This window comes from Vombatus ursinus, unplaced genomic scaffold (genome assembly GCF_900497805.2).
Source record: "Vombatus ursinus unplaced genomic scaffold, bare-nosed wombat genome assembly UNPS02014841.1, whole genome shotgun sequence".
NCBI classification, from domain to species: domain Eukaryota; kingdom Metazoa; phylum Chordata; class Mammalia; order Diprotodontia; family Vombatidae; genus Vombatus; species Vombatus ursinus.
Window position 1 is genome coordinate 12,180,331 of NW_020954619.1, and position 20,794 is coordinate 12,201,124.

The window sequence follows — 20,794 nt, forward strand, 5'->3', positions numbered from 1 at the left end:
ATAAAATGGGTCACAGTGACATCTCCTTCCCCCAGTTTCCCCCCATGTATAAGAAATATTAGTAGAACAATCCATAAGATCATGTAGCAAATGTGAGTCATGAGTTTCTGAACCCTCCTACTTTTGTTTTGGGAAGACATTGCTCAAGGCCTAGAAGGGAGGGAGAAAGGGATAGGATGGATGATCATGTATTGGGTTTGTATGATAGTGCCATATCTAGTGTGAGTGTAGTGTGAGCATGTAAGTATTTCATCAGTGCTTTTTGACTGCTTGATTAGAATTGAGATCGATGGGCAGTGGTATGGGTGGCAGAGAGCCCTTGATGGTGTTGGGGAAATAAACCAAATTTACTCAATCATGTGTACAGTAAACTCTGTGCTGGAAGCAAGGAATGAAAGTTAAAGTCTTTGAGAAGTTGGAAGAACCTCTTTAGGTTCATAAAAATGTGCCAGCCCTCTTCTTACCTGCTAATTTTCCTAGCCTTTTACATATCTAGAAATTTTATGGAGTCATTGCTTCTCTGATGGCAGTGAGTATACGTTAGAAAGAGTAATACAATTTATATTTAAATCTTATCTTGCCTTCAGGTTTATTTCTTTTTTTCGACTAGCTTAGTTTTTCAGAGATTGTATTTGTGCATTCACATTATTTAGAATGGTTACTCAGAAAGTGGTACTGTGGATTGAGCTCTGGGGAACATCAAGGAAGGATGGAAGTCTTGATTATTGATTTCTCCTTTCTCCTGTCCATTCAGGCATCATGAAAAATTAATTAATAGTTGACTTTGGCCTTTTGCAATTTGGGTCTGTGTTGTGCCTTGCTTCACAGTGGGCTATAGATCTAGTTATGCAGAGGTTATAGTGCATAAATGTAAGCTCAAAATTCTGATTATTTTCCCTAACCTCAGGTCCACAGTTCAAGGACAGGGGTAGCCTTGCTAAAAGAATTCAGACAAGAGGATTGTTTGAATAAACATTTTAGTGCTCATTTCGTGACCCCCATTTACTTCAAAGGGCTGTTAAACATAGCCATATCAAAGAACTTGGGCCAGAGCTGAGCTGAGCAGGGAGTCAGATTTAACCAGGCTTGCTGTGAATGAATGCAAAATCTCCCCAAGCTGAAAGACCCATGCCAAACCTGCTTCACTGAACTTATAACTGAGCAGTATGCTGTAGTTTATGGCAGCCTCTCCTGTTTTTTACACTCTCCCCTCCTGAATTCTAGCCTTGCAGGTTTAAAGCATGATGGCTACCATCATTAAAAAAAAAAATCCTATACTCTGTTTTTCATTTGCAGGCTGAAATGACCAGGAGTTTGTTCAGTGCATGCAAAAACACTCAAGATATTAAACAAAACCCTCTCATGCACCTAAGAAAATCTGGATCCTTCTGGGTTCAGCAGAGTTTACAAAATGTCCTCAGTAACTAGACAAATGGAAAGAAACAAACAATTCCCATCAGTTGATCCCTTTCTTTAAACAAACCACTTATAAGAAAAAGTCATGATAGAAGGAATTCTCTGAATTTTTTCTCAAAAGTCTTGAAAAGAGAGAATTTCAAATTGGAGCTGCTTATAGTCAGAGGATGATCACATATAATCTCAAAATGGGCAAGATACAAAGCTTGGCTTTAGAGAAAGAATTTCATTAACTTTTCAGTAACAGTGAGAAGAGAAGAAAGCAGCTCAACTACTGTTTTTCAATCTATGTGATGCAGAATATGTGGAGGGAAATAAATATTTCATTTTTTGTCGGGAAAAATTTTTGCTTTTGTGTGTGTGTGAACATCACAGGGCTCAAACCATCTTTCACCATTTCTATGTTTGTTTTCAAATATTTGTTTCTCCTTCTTGTATAATTTTCCAGATAAGAGATTTCTGGAGGCTGCTAATGACTGCATCCTTTCTTTAAACAATTACTATCTTGTCTTATAATGTTTAGTGGACAAAAAATAAAAGAATTCTATCACCCACCTGCAGAGAGGAAGGGATACTGAGAGAGCGGAAAGTTTTGAAAATGCTTGATGCTTTGGCATTGTCCAAAAGCTATAGAATAAACCCTAATTTGGTCAGTTTGTTTTTGGGCCCTCCCTCACTGTTGGTCACTAAGCTATTTGTAATTTGATTTTCCTGGTCATCACAGATGTTTTAATCATCTTCCTTATTATGAATCAGTTTGAGATGGATGCCTAACCTACCAAAGATTTATCTTGTTGCTAATATAAAGCTGTAACTTTGGGATCCATAGAGAAACTTTCTCTGTAAATGAAATATTCTATTAGCATGCACAGTTGGCATTAGCTTTTGTGAATCCAGTTACCTCCATTCCATAATGAGATGCCAGAGTGTCATACACACATTCTAATGTTAATACTACCATTTATAGTTATAGTTGAGAGACATAAGGTTTTATTTTGCCACACCTTTGGACCTGACTGATAGATCAGCTGAAAATCAATTGAACATCTATTTGAAGTTTCCTAGACTTAAGAAAATAAATATTTCGAATTACTGCATTTAAAAAAGAAGTGTTTTTAAAAAAAATTCCATTAGCACCAATTTTGAATTTTTAGGGGAGTTTCTCAGTAATGCAAATTTAAAAAATTTCATTTTGTTATACTTTTTAGTCTCTGAAAAATGAGATATTCTATTTTTTGAAGAGTACTGAGTAGAAAGGTAAGAAACAACTTTTAAATCAAGTATTTTTATGACTGCACAATATATCTTTTTAGTAAAAAACAACAAAATCAAACTCAAACTCAAAATAGAAACTCTTTACTCAGTCAACATTCTGAGGAAAATACATGCTGTGGAAATCTGAAGTAAAGAAAACCAAATAAACAAAGCATTAATACTTCTTAAAACTTCAAAATGTGACTTTCCTAAATGGAAACACACATTGGTTCATTCTCATTTGAAGACTGCATTAGAAACTGAGGCTGTAGACTATGAAAAACAGACATGACATCCAGTAAATCATGAATTCTTTATGGAAACTCTAGAGGTCCTTACAGAGACCAATCTAGTAAGAGCTGGTAGGTTTAGAGGTCATGTAGTCAGTTCCTGGATCAACAGCAACAACATTCAATATGTTCAATAAAAAACAATATATAATGTTTTAAGGCTTATAGAGTGCTTTGTCTATAGTATCTTATTTGATGCTCATAATAACTACTTGAGGTAGCTGTTATATGTGACTTGCCTGTAGTCACGTAACTAGTAAGTGTTCAAGAAGGGATTAAGATCCAGGTCTCTTCTGATTCAAAGTCCAGTACCATACCATGCCGTGGGCCCTTTACTCTCCATTAAAAAACAAACAAACGAACGGAAAAGAAAAAAAAACCAACTTTGGTTTTTTGAATTTTGCTTCCTAGAGCCACAGCACAATGTTTTTGTTTGTTTGTTTGTTTGTTTGTTTTGTTTACTAGACCAGATGATTTCTGAGGTCCTCCCTTTTGCCTCTGAAGTTAATTACTGCTTTGGTGGCTTGTCTCATTTTCTATTTCTTTCTGCCATCTAGTGGCAAAATATAAAACTACAGTGCACCATAAAGGAGGAGGAGGAGCAACAGTAGTTAACTCATGATTTAGAGCCAGGAGGGATCTTTGATGCAATCTAGGCATGTCCTCTCTTGTACGTATAGGAAACTGAGGCCCAAAATAGAAGTCACAGAGTAATATAAAGGATATGAAACTCACTATAGATATGTAGTTTTTTCTGGAAGTTGACTATTACATGTACATGTAGTAAGTTTCATTGTACTGTAGGCTATCAGAATCAATGAGATAAAGAACAATGTTATTGGATTCTCTGCATTAATAATGGGAAGATGATTTATGTTGCATCTTATACATAATATATATGCTACTTGTTAAAGACAATAATATATGTAGAAGTACCTTGTGAATTGTAAAGTATATAAATACAAATTGTTATTTGTGAAATAAAGGCTTATAGAAGACCAGTGTATATTTACATGGTGTTATTATTTTGTGGTATCCAATTAATTTAAAAAATTATTAACATATTTTATATATATGTATATATATCAAGCACAGTGTTAGGCTCTGGGAATACAAAGACAAAATAAAAACAATTCTTGGCCTCAGAAAGCTTATATTCTGCTGGGGTAGGGAGGGAGAAGTGAGAAAATTTACACAGGCAAATATAAAATGTTCATTTGTTTTTCTGTGATTGGCTTAGAGGGAGTACTGTGAGGAAAGCTAGAGAAGAGAGGAAGAACTGAAGTGAATAGCACATAGAAGGAAATAGTGAAGTTGATAGGGAGGAATTCATATTTGTGAAGGTCAGAGACCTTCTTAACATACCACTGTATGTTAAGAACGTATACTGGTAAGGAAATATAGGAAGCAAACCACAACATAGTTGAAAACATTTGGATAAAGATCAGAAAAACAGAATCAGTTTGGTGACAAGAGTATACCACAGACCACCTGAATAGAAAGAGGAAGATCAGGGGTTCTGGAAACATCACATTCTTGGCATGGTGGGTAATTTTAGTTATCCAGACACAATTAGATCGATCTATTTGTCAGAAGTGGAGCAGCTAATAACTTGTTGACTTATCTTAATGATAATTTCAGCTTTCAAAAGGTTGAGAAACCTTAATCTGATTCTTATTATCAGTGAAGTACTTGGTGATTGGGGGTGGATATGATAGGAATATTTATTGGACAGTGATCGTACCCTCCTTAGAGCTTACGAGAGAGGAGGTAAGCCAGGCATGGTCAGACTGTACCCTTGATTGGAGAAAACTGATTTTTCAAGGGTTCAGAGATAGTATAGGGAAGATGTCATGGACTGAAATTCTACAAGGGAAATTGTAATAGGAGAGTTCAGAAACCCTCAAGAATGAAATTCTGAAGAAAGAAAGGAAAACAGTTCTGATGAAGAAGAAGAATAAGAATTGTTTGAAGAGACCAATGTGTATGCACAGAGAATTCCCCAGCAAACTTAGATTTCACTTATTTATTTATTTATTCTTGCATTTCAATAGTTTTGTTGAAAGGTTACTGTTTTAGTACCAGAACATTATGGTTACTTTGTTAGGTTACTTCAGCAAACAAGTTTTCATTGATAATTACAAAGGAAATTCTTGAATGAATCAGGTGTTTAGGAATAAGTGAAGAGTGCATCTACAAAACACTTTACAAAATGAAGCATAAGACATATGAGACATACTGTGGTTCTTTGGTTTATCTTTAAAGGGAAGTTTGTTTTTTTTTTAACCTACAACATAATGTTAAAGGGAAATTTGAACTAGTTTTAGCTATTGTGGAAATTAAGCTATATTTTGCACTGATTAACTATATGCTTTCCCAACCCTGTATGTCAGTTTAGATTCATTAACCTACAACTAGCCTCATACCACATAATTACTCAATTAAATTTCTGCTTACTTGAATTTGGATAGACAACTCACTTTAGCCTCTCTAAGTTGAACTATTACAGGAGCATTATGACAGTAGCATATCCCACATGTATTGCTTTAAAATACAAAGCTCTATACTAATGCCCCAGTTTCATGCCAACAGTAATCCTTATTTAAAAGCTCTAGAGTGTTAGCATTAGTGTATATTGCTTTAGAAGGGCATAGCTGAGGTTTCAGATTAGCAGACTGTGACAGTATAATAGAAATTAATTTTTTTCTAAGGGGCTAGATACTGAGATAAAAATCATTCTGTATAAAACTTTGTATGCCATATCACTTGTGACCTAGAATAATTTTGAAGATCACTTAAATTTAACATGTCTGTCTACAACTTTAATTCAATTTTATAATGAAATTTAAGTGAAAAATATGCTAAACAAAAATGAATCCTCAGAATTATTGGTTTATCTAGTTGTATAAGGCTTTAACAAGATTCTTTATACTGCCTCAAAGACTAGTAGCCCTGACTGAAGTGCATCATACTATTTTTCTGAAGTTGATCTGTTTTAATGTGAACTTATATCCCAGTTCAAATAACATCAATTAAAGTCAATCACACCTTGCTATCATTACTACCTATAATAAGTATACCAATCCAGATACTACTAGATTGGGTCAATATTAATTGTCAGTCTACAGTATAGTCTCCCATCCATATTCCACATTAGGGTTTCACATTTAACTTTTAGTTTTTACAAACATACTTAAAGGAGGATCATAATTTAGTCCTGAACATATTTCCAATTGCAGCACACATAATCAGTTTCCAGTTATAGCCTGTTTTCCCCCCTAGTCTGAAAACATCAATGCTAACCTAGTTGCTGTGTTTCAGACTTCACAGCTTAAATGCATTCTAATATTGAAGTCCACAGTTATGATGTGAAATAAGTCTTCAAAATTGTTGAATTTCTTCACCATAAGAATCCTATTAAGACTCAGTTTCAGGGATTGTTGGAAGATTTTATAATAACTATGCTTCAACTGATGTGCAATATGGCCAGACACAATCCATTTCAACTTCTGAACATTTGGTTTGGAACACTTGTTTGATGAGTATTCAGTTAGGCACATTGCTACAAGTTTCTGCCAGAAGGTCAGATCTCTGCAATTTATCTTGGAATGTTTCTGAAGACATTCTACTCCTTCTGTCAATTCTATAAATTTCTGTGCTTGACTTGTCAGTACAATTATAGACAATGCCAATACAGAAGGCTTTGCTTTAGAAAACATAATCCTACAGTAGCATGTCTTAAGCTGAGCTTCCAGTCTTTCAAAACTCAGGTTCTTTCTCTTTTCAGATGGTAAGTTTTCATGAATGAATGAATAATAGAGCTGTAGAAACTGAAAGGCAGTTTTGACTTTCCAACAAAACTTCTCTAATACAGTCTTTTCTATTTTCATCAGTTCAGAATTGGTATTGTCTTATTCAGATCAAATCAGTGACTAATGGGACATTTCTCTCTTCTCTGTTGATTTCACAGCCAGATAGAAGCAACTTAATCCCACATATTCAAGGTGTTTGGGCTGTCCCTTCATTCTGGATAAAAACCTGCCCAATAATTTCATAGCTAGAGAAAAAGCCTCTGTGTCAAAACCAGAGAACCGAGTTAGGCTAAGAAGGTCTTTCACTTCAAAGTCCCTCAGTCTTATAGTCATCCGAAGGCCATTATCATGAGCAGATTCAATTAGTCTCAGGCCTCAGACCTTCTGTTCCAATGGAACATTCAGCTGGTGCAGCAATTTCTGAGCTTCAGTTGTTACCAATGCCTTTATCTTCTTGAGCTCCTCTCAGCAGCTTTCTTGGTAGCATGCCTCCCCCTCATCCCCACCCTGGGACTGCCCTCTCCTTACCCTGAAAAATTAGTCCAAATGTCCCAGATGATGCAGGAACTATATGGGGGAGAGGAGAGGAATTTGGGGGGCGGGGGAAGATCATGGAGGGGGTTTCTGGGGCAGTGGCTCCAGTGAGCTGAGAATGATGCCATTCCTAGAGCACCAGGTGCTGAGAACAAACTTAGATTTTAAAATTACATATCCGGTTGATGGAAGTAAAGGCAAGTAACAGGATAACTATAAGAGCATGACGTGGTTCTCTAAAAAACAGTGTCAGGAATGCTAAAGCTTGGAATGGATTGAGTCTGATTTAATATAAGAAAGTAGATATCAAGGGAAATATGAAGACTGAAGAAGGGAAAGGACTCTTTTCTTGGGGGTAGATGTTATGATAACTCATGAGAATAGAAGGCCAAATGCTCTTCATTTTTTTTTGGCTTTTGTTTTCTCTGCCAATGACCTTGTGATGGAAAATGACAGAAAAAAATGTACAAGGAGAGGTGATACCCACGATAAGTTAATAGCTACTAAAATAGCATCTAGTTGTCCTAGAAGAATTCAGGGCTGGGGTAGAATAATTATATACATGGGTGCTTAAAAAGCTAGTGAATGTGATTGCTGAGTCACTGCCAGTTATATTTACAAAAATTAGAGAATGAGAGATTTTTAAAAAGGGAAGCGAATAGAGTCTGCAAACTATAGAACAATAAATTAATTAATTGTTATCAAGCACTTATGTACCATGCATAGTGCAAAGCTCTGAGTATATAATAACAAACAACCCCTTCCCTTGGACAGCGAGGAGATCAAATCAGTCGATACTTAAAGAAATGAAGTCAGACCATTCATTGGAAGGACAAATACTGTAGTTGAAACTTGAATATTTTGGCCACACAATGAAAAGACAGGACTCATTGGAAAATACCCTGATGTTAGGAAAGATTGAAGGCAAAAGAAGAAAGGGGATGGCAGAAGATGAAATGGATAGATAGTGATACGGAAGCAATGAACATGAGCTTGGAAAGTCTTCAGGAGATAGTGGAGGATAAAAGGTCCTGGCATGCTGTAGTCCATGGAGTCACGAAGAGTTGGACATGACTGAAAGACTGAACAACAACAACATATCTGAATATGAATCTAAGTAGTGGGATGCTTTGTATTATGTGTGGCAGGTTGATTTGTATTATGGCTTACGCCTAGGAAATCTTGCCTTATTAAATTCCCAGTGATGAAATTAGATTTAATGCAAGAGATTGTTTTCAGGATGTACATACTTTACCTAGGTAAAGGTTTTTTGTTTTACCTTTCTTCCAGCTATGTATCCTCCAGCTGCTCCAAAGCTTTTAGTGAACGTTCCCATGAGCACATCAACATCATAAGGATCCATTCCAAAGTAATCCACGACCCCCTGGCCTCTTGGGCCTAAACTTCCAATACTATGAGCTTCATCCAAGTAGAGGTAAGCTTTGTACTTCTTCTTTAAGGCAATGATCTCAGGCAGGCGCACAATGGAACCTTCCATGCTAGATTATGGAGAGAAATGCTAATATTGTAATTTATCCTCTGCAAAACTTTTCTTTCTTTTCCTTTTTGAATATAGATATGACAATTAGCTTCTACCCTCTATTAAAGATAGGTACTTACCATTTGTTTCCTCTCAGATACATTTTTAAAGCATAAATTAAAATTTTTGCAGCTAGGAAAGAGTCTAAGTGTTTTGAAAATGAAGGCTATGCCTCTCTGCCACATTTCCCGAAGAACTAAAATCAATTATCTGTTGATTTGGTATATTGAGTTTTGGTCAAAGGGAAAAAAGGATCTCACTGTGTAGTTTATTAATTTTAATTGTTAAGATGTTAAAAATAACATTCCTTTTAATGATGGAATTGGTTCAGTCATGTAATGATCTACTTACTGATGATAGGTTCATAAATGTTTATTGACCAATTAGACCCTATCAATCCCCTCTTTTGAGTTGATGAAAAGTGAAGGTTACAGTGACAAAGCCATAAAAGAGCTTTATTTGAAGCTATGATGAATTAAACATAATAAAGTAACCATGCTTATAGAGCCAGATTCAGTGTTTTTTTGTGGTAATTGGTTTATTTCATATGTCTAATAGTTTCCTGTAGATGGAAACTTCTTTTTTATCCCTAGTCTTATGTTTCTTTGTATTTTAACTTATAAGCTTCTTCTCCTTTTGGAATTAGGCAGAATATAAATCTTATTAAAATAAAATAACAATGTCAAATTTATGTAGTAGCTAACTTCTTGGAATTTTAAGCTTTTAATAAGTTCTCAGAATACCTTGATTGCAATATCTTTGTGCAGTTTTGATTGCATTAAATGATTATTTCAATTAAAAAAATAGTTAAATAAGCCAGTTAGGTCAAACTGCCAATTTTAATGTTTTCTTTCCTTCTACTGAATTTAACTATGCAAAAGACTAAATTTAATACTTTTATTTTTTTCCACTTTAAACACTTAAGTGACAGGTCAGTTTAGATAGTTAAACAGTAAAATTGGTTGGACATGTATCCCTAGTTTAATAAGTGCTAGGTAAAGAATCAAATTTAAAAAACAGACAAAAAAAATCTTTTCACAGGTGTGTGTGTGTGTGTGTGTGTGTGTGTGTGTGTGTGTGTGCCATGATTTGAGTCAGATTAAGGCTGGTTAAAATTTTATTCCTTTAGCTTCAGTACTTTAATATTTGAAGTTGAGTTACATTTAGAAATATGCTAATAATGTTCTTTACATTTGTTACTTATTAAACATATTTTTCCTTTGAAATGGAAATCCTCTCCCATCCGTTTCAACATTATTGGAATAAATACTGTTTAATAGTTCTACCAGCTAATTTAAAACAATATTCAAGGCCTTGAATTATACTTGAATTAACAATATAGTGAATATATATGTTATGTTCAAAAAATATATATGTGTGTTTATATATTTATGTACTATTAGATAACATATTAGTTAAGTATATAAATTTCTTTTTGAAATATCCTTTTTCTCTGCCCCTTACACGTAATCTGAGTTACTAAATGGCAACAACAGACAAATGCTATTGTTTGCCAACTTAAATGGCTGAAAAATCTTCCTTGTGGGCTCAAATCATATCCTGAGATAAGAAAGGAAATAATAGGTACTACTATTTTAAAGTTAAGTAACTACTGTCCTTTTTGTTTTCTTGTTCTTTTATGTTTTCACTTATTGCAACTGGAATGATATAGGGCTTGACATTTGGAGTTCAGAAAATTTCAAGTACTGTTTTTTTGGGGTGAGAAATCTCAGGCATTTTTGGAGTAAATAACATCTCCTTGATGTAAGACTTAACTATCTTTGGAAGAACTGAATCTTCTAGGATTAGGTGAATGATCATCAAATTATTTCTTGAGTATCAGTGAGTTGAAAGCTATGACTGTAATTTTGCTACCTCAAGTCCCAGATCATTTGGAAAATTCCCCTTTGTTATTGACTTGTATAACTAGTATACGTATTCCATAACTGGAAATAAGCCAAAAACAATCTGGATATTTCAGAGTGGTCATAGAAACAGTATAAAACTCAGTTCATTTCATGTTGACTTATAATTATGTACTTTATTATGAATTTCTTCTTCAGGAAAAAATTCAGGTTGTGTCGATGTAATGTTTATTGCATTTTAATTAAAGAAATCAAATGCCATCACATATGTCCTGTTATATAGGTGGGCTTAGTTTATTATGGTTTGTTTTCTTTAGTAGATAATTGAAATACTGTTAGGACCTCTCTGTGATCCTACTACCCCTGTCTTTGTATGAATCAGGGTCAGGTTTCATTTGTAGTTTCTTGACTTTGATCAATACTGTCTATAGACCTTGTGCTGACCACACCCAGCAGGTAATATAAGAGAAGGCACTGAGAAAGAAAATGGCCTCTGCCCTGGCATTAGGATTTCCTTTTAGTGTCACTTACTTACACATGCTGTTTGTTTTGACTCATATGATCTTGTAGGCTTTTTACCTTGCTTAGTTGAACCTAATTGAGATGTTCAGCTAATTGAGATGAGAGTTGTAAAGCATTTAGCACAATGCCCACTGGATATGTATTCCTTTCCTCCTTTCCCCTGTGTTATTTACCTGACTGCATCAGTCAACTCTCCTAAAATTCACTTCATTCTTAGTTGACCGTCCATGAACTTGACCTTTGTTTGCCTGACCTATGATAATGCCCTGATCTTTCGAGGCCTTTCTCTTCCTCTAGTGTTCAACTCCTTTCTAGTCTAATTTTTAGTGTCTGCCAGATGCTTCTTAGCTAGTTGAGGTCTGGTCATGACTTTACGTATTTTAGCTCATCCTGTTGGGGCTTATAAACTTAGCATTTATTATTATACAGTATGGTTATCAGTTATCTGTAATACTTACCATTAGACTGTAAGCTCCATGAGAGAACAGATTATGTTTTATGTACACTTTGTATCTTCTCCATTGCTTTGTACAGAGTAGGTGCTTAGTAGACATTTAATTGAATTGAGTTATGCACTAGTGCAAAATACATTATTCATTTTGGCATTTAACAATTTAACAAATTAAAAAATATTGTTAACAGCCAATATGTGCCAAGCACTATGCTAAATTTCATAAAAAGAAATGACAGAATCTCTACGGAGTTTTTAATCTACTGAGACGTACCATGATACATCCTCAGATAAGTATGATACGAAGCAGAATGTGATGAGGATAAAAGAGAGCCAGACAAAATGCTGAGGAGATCAGGGAGGACTTTATAGAAGAGGTGTGAGCTGAGGTGGACCTTGAAGGAAGAGGATTTCATAAAGTACAGTTTAGGAGGAAACTCCTAAAGTTTAGGTAAAACCTAAACTTTAGGTAAACTCCTAAAGTGTAGGTCTGGTTCATGACCTTTGGAAATACACAGAGATGGGAGACTGCAGAATGAGATCAAAGAATTGATAATAAAAAGCCTTACATATCAGGCTAACAAATTTATTTTTTATCTAGGAAGCAGGGCGAATGTTTTTGAGTAGGAAATGATAGGGTCAAACCTGTTCATTAGGAAGATTGTTTTTCTAATTATATAAATAATAGACTGGTGTTGGGGAGACGTTGGAGGCAGAGACATCAGTTAGGAGGTTATTACAGAAAACCATGTAATAGGTGATGAAGCACGGAACTAGGGTGATGATAGTATAAGACAATGAAATATAAGGTCACAAAGGGCAGGGATAATTTGGAGCATTTTTATTTTTGCATACTCATTGCTTCGCATAAGCCAAGTCAAGTCAAACATGATATAGCATATATAAGAAAAATGATATCTTGAATTGATTAGGATATATCTGTGAATGGAGACAGTACCAAACATGATATGACTTAACTAGGCTATGATAAGGCTATTGTCTCCATTGTTTTAAACACTATATGTATATTAATGAAGCCTGTGATTGAATTAACTGGTTTTTTTTTATATGAATTACTATTAAGTTAGACCTCTCATCCTGGACTTAGAAGTTAATTTTTAGCTTAAATATAGAATTTTATTTTTATCCCTTTTAAATTTCAATGTAATACAGTGGAAAAGAAAGTGCTGACTCTGTAGTCTTAAGACCTAGGTTCAGGGGGCAGCTAGGTGCTGCAGTGGATAGAGCACCAGCCCTGGATTCAGGAGGACCTGAGTTCAAATGTGGCCTCAGACACATAATACTTACTAGCTGTGTGACCCTGGGCAAATCACTTAATCCCATTGCTAACCTCCCCCCCCCCAAAAAAAGATCTAGGTTCAAATTGTACCTCTACCACTTACTGTATAACCTTGGGCAAGTCACTTAACCTCTCTGGGTCTCATTTTCCTCCTCTGTTAGTGAGAGGTTTGGACTAGATGACTTCCAGCATTTTTTCCAGATTTCAGTCTATGATCCAAGACCTTTTTTGAATCTTGATTTTGTCTTCCATTTTAATAATTCTATCTCGTAGCTTGGTGGCATCCATAAATTCAGTGAATATGCTTGTCATCATGTGTTTATGAGAGGTGGCCTGCTGTTACATAGAGAGCTGGCCTTGAAAACCAGAAAGACATAGTTTTAAGTCCGAACTCTTACACATACTGACTTTGTGATCCTGAGCAAGTCACTTAATCTGTCAAAGCTCTTGGCAATTCTCTAAGACTCTAAGTTCAGAGAAGGCTCTGATCTGCATTGTTAGAAGGCATTTCTTCATCTAGGAGTTCCTGATACTAATGAGATCTCAATCTAGTCCTTATCCCTAACTTACAAAATGATAATCTATTGATTAAAAAATGTTATACAGAGCAGTAACAAGAAATGAATCCTGTGGCATACTGCTAGAAAATTTTTTATGTGATGACATAAATATATTAATTAAGACTATTTATGGTCATCATACAGCTAGGATTTCACTAAAATGGATCCAGCCTACATTTCTTTTATCTTCTTGAAAAGGATATCATGAGTTTATCATGTGTCTTCCAGAAATCCATATAGATATATTTATATTCACATGTATGTATGTATATGTCTAGAATATTTTCTTGATTTGAAAGTCTAATAACCATTCATAAAAAGGAAATGAGGCCAGTTTAGTATTACTCCTAGTTTTTTTAACTACTTAGTGAACCCTTGCTGACTCATAGGGACTACTGCTTCCCTTTTTAGATGCTCACAAACTTCTCAGTTTGTATCACACAGCTCCCTGCTTTCCTTGCCTGTGCACATATTAGTAATTTTTTCATGTTTATTTCCTTTAGAATGTAGCACATAGATAGGAGAAAAGAAGACTTAGGTGTTGGGATACCAGAGTTATTTTCTAGTCCATGAAGAACTTTGGGTAGAAGAGTGATTAGACATTTTCCTGGTTTCCTCTGTGTCTCTCCACAGTTTATTGCATTTACAAAGTTACTGTAGATTCTCTTTTAATCATCTCTTCATAATTGTCACTTTGCTAGTATTTTGAAAGCTGTGACCCTCCAATTTTTTGCCATACTTCTCTTTTGAGTGTTACAGCTGGCTATGTTATGTTTGCATTATGTTAACAGGTATAATACAAGGTGCAGTATGCATTTAGCAAATAAAGGTCCTGTATTCACTTTCCTTTTCTAAGTTAATGCCATTTTCCTCTTATTCATGGCATATTGATCCATCTTTTAAATACAGTAACTACTTAGTGACACTAAAGTAGTTTTATTTAAGTAGGGTCCAAGAATCATCAGTGACTTGACACTTTAGTTCTGAATAGTCCTTAACCTTCCCTTGACTCTTTTTCTGCTGTTGACTACTTTTGTAATGGATCAGTGATTTTGGAAGGAGTAGAAAAGAGAAACAAATCATGATATTGAAACTCTGAAAGTAGCCCAATGACTGTCTGTGTGAATGTCCACAAATTACATACCAACAAAATTTTTGAAAATGAAAATTCCCACATTATTCTTTTTTTTTTAAAGGCAATTGGGGTTAAGTGACTTGCCCAGGGTCACACAGCTAGTAAGTGTCAAGTGTTTGGTTTGAGGCCAGATTTGAACTCAGGTCCTCCTGACTTCAGGGCCAGTGCTCTATCCACTGTGCCACCTAGCTTTCTCCCACATTATTCTTAAGAAAAATCAACTGGAGATTATTTCACTCCATGTTGAGTTATGGCAATGGTCACACAAAATCATAGAATTATACAATGATTGAGTTGGAGGCAAAGATAATTTAGCCTGCCCTTTCATTTTAAAGATGAAGAAACCAAAGTTCAGGGAGGTTATGACCTGTCCATAAAAGGCATTTTGGGGTGAGGATTCTTTTCATGGAAAGTTTCATATGCTGATTTGAAAGAAAAAAATAAAGAAACATCATTCTCAACTGAAAGAGTCCCTGAAAGTCCTATTCCAGAGCTCTTTGAAAAGAGGACATAAGAAAAGTGAATATATAAACCACAGATTAAATTACAAATATTAGAGATGTTTAAACTTGAAATCTGGTGGTTTCTCGATTTCTGCAAGAAATCCATAACTTTTAAGCATGTATTGCTGGATACTGTGGCAGAACAGAGATTGGACTTATGAAATGAACAAAATCCAGCCTTTGCAGTGGTTTCTGTAGGCTGGGTAACTGACAAGAATATTTGACAGTAAAATGCTGGTGGTCCTCTTAATTTAAGCCATGATCAAAGTGCTTAAAACTTAACTTTCCTTTAGTTGTGCCAAGTTGTGTTTATTTGCAGTTTGTTCTGTTTATTCTGCTTAAAAGGAGATGTCCAGCCTGCTCTGGCTCAGCTGATCAGCTTTTAAACTGTTCCAATCCTGAATGACAGGTGTTTAGATAAGAGTTGGTTTGTTCTCTCGCCCTAGTTTTATGGTGCATTGCAGCTGGCACAAATTACACAGGAGGAAGAATGAGGCTTGAAGTTATGACAGCATAAAGTCAATACGACATTATTTTTTTTAAGTAGCAAGTTCAGGGTCAATAAGTAGTTAATTATTCTGGTGTACTCTCACAGTTTTTATGCATAGGACACACTCCTAGTTGTTGCCTTCCTTGTACTCTGATAGGTCTTAAATAAAATCAGTGACTGACAATAAACTGTAAATGCCAAGTTAACAACTTTGTAGTAGTATGTGAAACAACCAGATCTCCTAGATCAGGTATAAGGAGGGTACATATGGGGAGGTTGACAAGGCCTTGACCAGCAGCCAGTACAATAAATGCTGTGGTCAGTTATTTTTTAAAGAGAAGCAAATTTTAAAATTTTAGTTTGTGAAAATGTATTTGTTGACAGGAAACACATTTATTTCCTTTTTTTTTGTTATTATTGTTTTGGCCCAAATTATGTTACTTAAGGGGAAAGTTTAGATTAAAGAGAAAAAAATGCTGCCTCTGCTTTTCCTGCCTTATTTGCAGCAATGTTATTATTTTTCAGATGCAGGTTGACAAGGCCTTGACCAGTAGCCAGTACAATAAATGCTGTGGTCAGTTGTTTTTTTTAAGGAAAAGCAAATTTTAAAATTTCAGTTTGTGAAAATGTATTTGTTGACAGGAAACACATTTATTTCTTTTTTTTTGTTATTACTGTTTTGGCCAAAATTATGTTACTTAAGGGGAAAGTTTAGATTAAAGAGAAAAAATGCTGCCTCTGCTTTTCCTCCCTTATTTGCAGCAATGTTATTATTTTTCAGATACAGGAATCATTCAGTTTTTCTCGCTTTTGTATTATTATCCCATAGGAACCTCCTTTCTAATTACTCAAGATTAGGATTCATTAAAACTTAACTTAGGAAAAATTTTGTTGAGCTAACAGTTCCTCTGCATATGAAGTAAGATAGCAAAGGTAGTACTTTGGGGAATCTTTCTTCTCCCTTAGTAAAATAAATATAAAAATGTTGGCTGGAGAGAATTGAATTTTTGACGTAAAATCTTTCTAAGCCAAACTATGAAGGGGTTAGTAGTCCCTGTGGCACCTTAGATGAATGTGATAGGAATATTCTACATGTTAATGGCCCCTTTAGCTATTGTTAGCTCTTTTGTGGTTTTTTGGAAAAATGGCTTAGATAATTCAAGAGGATACTCTAAGGCACCCCTCAGTATACTCTATGATTAGATATAAAATGTCTTGAGAATTCACATCACAAAACTTTACAGGGGTAAAATATCCCTGTGACTAGAGGTCTTCAATATATGGTAAGCAAAGTTTATAAAAAGAACCAATTTAAGTTAACTCTTTTCCATATGTAGCCTCCACAAAGCAGGTTGAAAAAAATTCCCACAATTTCAAACCATTTCCAGATAGGCAGACATAAGGTAAGGAAATGCTTCCTAACAATTAGAGCTATTCAGAAAGGGAATAGGCTGTCTCTGGTGTTAATGGGCTCCCCCTTGCTAGAGTTCTTAAAGTGAAGGCTGGATGATAAAAGTTTGGAGAAGTATAGGAGGGATTATTGTTCAGATATTAATTGTATTAGATGACCTCTGAGGTCAACAAATTCAGTTTAGATATTAATCACTTACTGTGTTGAATACAGTGCTAGACACTGCAAACAAGTAGTCTCTGTTCACAAAGATCTTATGTAATATCTCTTTCAACTTTGAGGTTCTGTGTGATTCTGTGCTTCCAGTTATCTGACAATGAAGGTTACCCCATAGATAATCAGATCAGTGCTTGTTAACTTATTAGAGCAGTCCCAAACCAGATTTTTTGTATTGCCTTGTGGTTGACTAACTTCTCAGTGTACTTGTGGAGTATGTAGGTTGTTTCCTATCTGTCAAATTTATTTTTTGTTGTTGCTCAGTTGTTTCAGACATGTTTGACTGTTTGTGACCCCATTTGGGGTTTTCTTGGCAAAGATACTGGAGTGGTTTGCCATTTCCTTCTCCAGCTCATTTAACAGATGAGGAACTAAGGCCAACAGGGTTAAGTTACTTGCCCAGGGTCATATAGCTAGTAAATATCTGAGACCAGATTTGAACTCTTGAAGATGAGTCTTGACTTCAGGCCTGGCATTCTATGTGCTGTGACACTTAGCTGCCCCAAATATATTTAGACCACAGATTAAAATACCCTGGTCATTCACATACCTATAGATGCCTTCTACTAGAATGAGGATTTTTTTCCATGCTCTTCGACTTCGAGGCTGGCCATAGATCACAGCTTCTCTTAGTAGCTTCTCTAGACTTTGCATGTCTTTAAATAACAAGCAAAAAAGAAAGTGACTTATGAGAGTGAGATGGATTTTTTTGTTCATTTTAGTTTCTAAGAGTTCTTCAATATTTTAGGTTCAAGCTAAAAAGTATTTTTTCTGAGACTAATGTTAGAATCATATTGAAAAAGACACATTATTCCCCCCTTTAAATAAAGAATAAGCACACAGAACTAACAGTGGTGTTGTGTTATCAAGTTCTTCCTTATAATAATAATGATATAATATAATGATGTAATATAATGATATAATATAATGATGATAATAATATAATGCTCTAAGGTTTACAAAGTATTCTTTTCATATATATTATCTCATTTGATAAGATTTGTATCTACTGGGAATGCTTCTCCTTAGCCAACATCTTCCTATTCCATGGATTAGTGCTGGAAATCCTATAATTAGGGATTTATTCCATTGTCTTTCTAGCTTTCATCTCTCTCCTAAATACCAGTCCAGCCTTACCAATTGCCTACTGGACATCACCACCTGGATTTCCCAGCAGTATCTGAAAATCAACATGTACATTATCTTCTCCATCTAATCCCATATTTAATTATTCCTGTTGAAACCACTGCCTCCTTCCTAGTCATCATCATTTTTTAACCTTAGGGTTATCCTTGACTCTTTTCTCTCTTTTCCCATGTCCCTCCAATTCAGTCAGTTGCCAAGTCTTGTTATTTCTACTCTATAACATCTTCCATATCTTTTCCATTTTCTTTACTTATAAGACCAGGTCTTTATGAACTCTCATCCCATTTATTTATACTGTGTTCTCTCCAAATTGATCTGCTAGATGTATCCCATCTTCCACCTTTGTGTCTTTGCATAGGTTGGCCTTTAGACCTGGAATGCATTTCCTCATCCTTCTGCCTCTTATAAGGCTTTGTTTACGATAATAATAGCTAACATCGTCTATACCATCATCTGCACTTTAATTTCTTACTCTCGTGTCTTATTGCTAATCATGCCTTGTTAAATACCAATTTTAGATTATTCTGTCTGCCTTCTTTGCTATTTTCATGAGCTGCTGAATAGAACTGGAAAAAAATCACAAAAATAAATTTATGTTACATAATAACTACGCTGTCCCTCACAGTAGCAAGGGAGTACTTTTCACCTCCTTAGTTAATTCGCTATCTCATTCAAGAATGTGACTTTTCCAGACATTCTCATCTCTTTTCAGTCTCCTCACAGTACTCCTTCTTTTGTCTGAGTACCTTTTATCATACTTCACCCCAAAAAATTGAGGCCATTTGCTTAAAGTTCTTTCTCCCCTACTCCAGCTACTTACATCACTCAGAGATCTTCCCTTTCTATCTCCTTCCCTCACAAGAAGGGATGACCTTTTGCCTTACCAACATAAACCCTTTAATTTGCAATCTTGATCCCCTCTCCTCCCATTTTCTCAAACTGAATGTCCATTCTGTTAACCCTGCTCTCTTATCTTTGATCTCTCCTTATGGATTGACTCCATTCCTGCTGCCTATGTAATGCCCTTCATCCTAAAAAAAACAAAAACAAAAACACAAAACACAAAAAAACCAAAAAACAAAAAACCCTTCATTTTGTCTGATCAGTTCCATTTTGCTCAACTCCTTAAAAAAGTCATTCACTAGGTGCCTCCATTTCTATTACTTTGTCTCCTTAAACCTTTGTACCTCTCCACTTTCTAGATTTTCATGCTTTCTCCTGGTTCTCCTTCTACATTTTTTGACTACTCTTTCTCACTTGCCTTTCCGGGATCTTAAAATGAGCTGAAGAAGGAAATGGCAAACCACTTCAGTATCTTTGCCAAGAAAACCTCAAACGGAGTAAGGAACAATTGGATATGACTGAAAGGACTAGACAACAATAAAAACAACAAACTCAGGTCCTATTTATTAATTGTGTTTTTCCCCCCAAGGGTATGTCCTGGACCCTCTTCTCTTCTTTCTCTATGCTATCTTGTTTGATGATCTCATCAGCTCCCATGGGTTTAGTTATTATATATGCTACTAATTCTTCACTCTATTATATCCAGCCTTAGTATTTGTCCTGCTCTTTAGGCCAGAATTACCAATTACCTTTTGGATGACTCAAAATGGATATCCCATGGTATCTCAGATGCTACATGTCTTAAAAAGAACACATTTTCCTTTACTTCAAAAACTCTCTTCTTTGTAACTTCTCCATTACTGTCAAGGGTATCACCTTCTCCTAGTAACCCAGGCTTATATGCTAGGTATGTACCATCCTTGACTTTTCATTTGAACTCACTCTAAATAGTCAATCTGTTGCCAAGTTTTATTGTTTTTATCTTTACAACGTCTTTCATATAAGTTCCTTCTCTTCACTCATATAGTTGTGACTGTCACTACCAACTTAGATATTACCTTCTTCTCTATATTCATTTTTTCTCTCTTACCTGTGATTTCAAACGGTATTTTAGACTTGAGCATTTTAAAATATAATTGTGATAACCCGCTTACTTAGCCTCACATACTCAGAGTTAGGTTTCTTAAATTGTCATATGCATTTCTGTAAACAATATTCAAATAAAGATGTCCTCATTGAAAAATTTCATAGGCTAAAACTAAATTCTCTTGAAGTGAGAGATTTTTAGTCATTCTAGACTGGCTTTGTAGCCCAATTAACTGTCACTTCTAGCAAGCACAAGTTGCTTACCTTCTCATTTCCTTCCTATCATAAGATGTGTGCTCTGAGTCTAGAAAATGTACATAGGACTTCAAGGGACTTAATATTTTCTAATAATAGTCATTCACATATCTTTTTACAACACTTCACGGTTTCAAAGTGCTTTTGTGAATACCTTTGTGAGGT

At 35.2% G+C, this 20,794-nt stretch overlaps 1 protein-coding gene and 1 pseudogene across 2 annotated transcripts in view; both read right to left on the minus strand.

Annotated features, from left to right (window-relative positions):
• The window catches only part of SPTLC3 (serine palmitoyltransferase long chain base subunit 3), a 192,679-nt gene that overhangs the window by 54,688 nt on the left and 117,197 nt on the right, over positions 1–20,794 (minus strand). For both annotated transcript variants that reach the window (XM_027840439.1, XM_027840440.1), the window contains exons 7-8: positions 17,850–17,955; positions 8,586–8,805 (exon numbers count right to left, since the gene is read on the minus strand). In XM_027840439.1, the coding sequence (XP_027696240.1) occupies positions 8,586–8,805; positions 17,850–17,955 (326 nt within the window). The remainder of the gene's footprint in view (positions 1–8,585; positions 8,806–17,849; positions 17,956–20,794) is intronic.
• LOC114026717 lies at positions 6,378–7,120 on the minus strand (annotated as a pseudogene).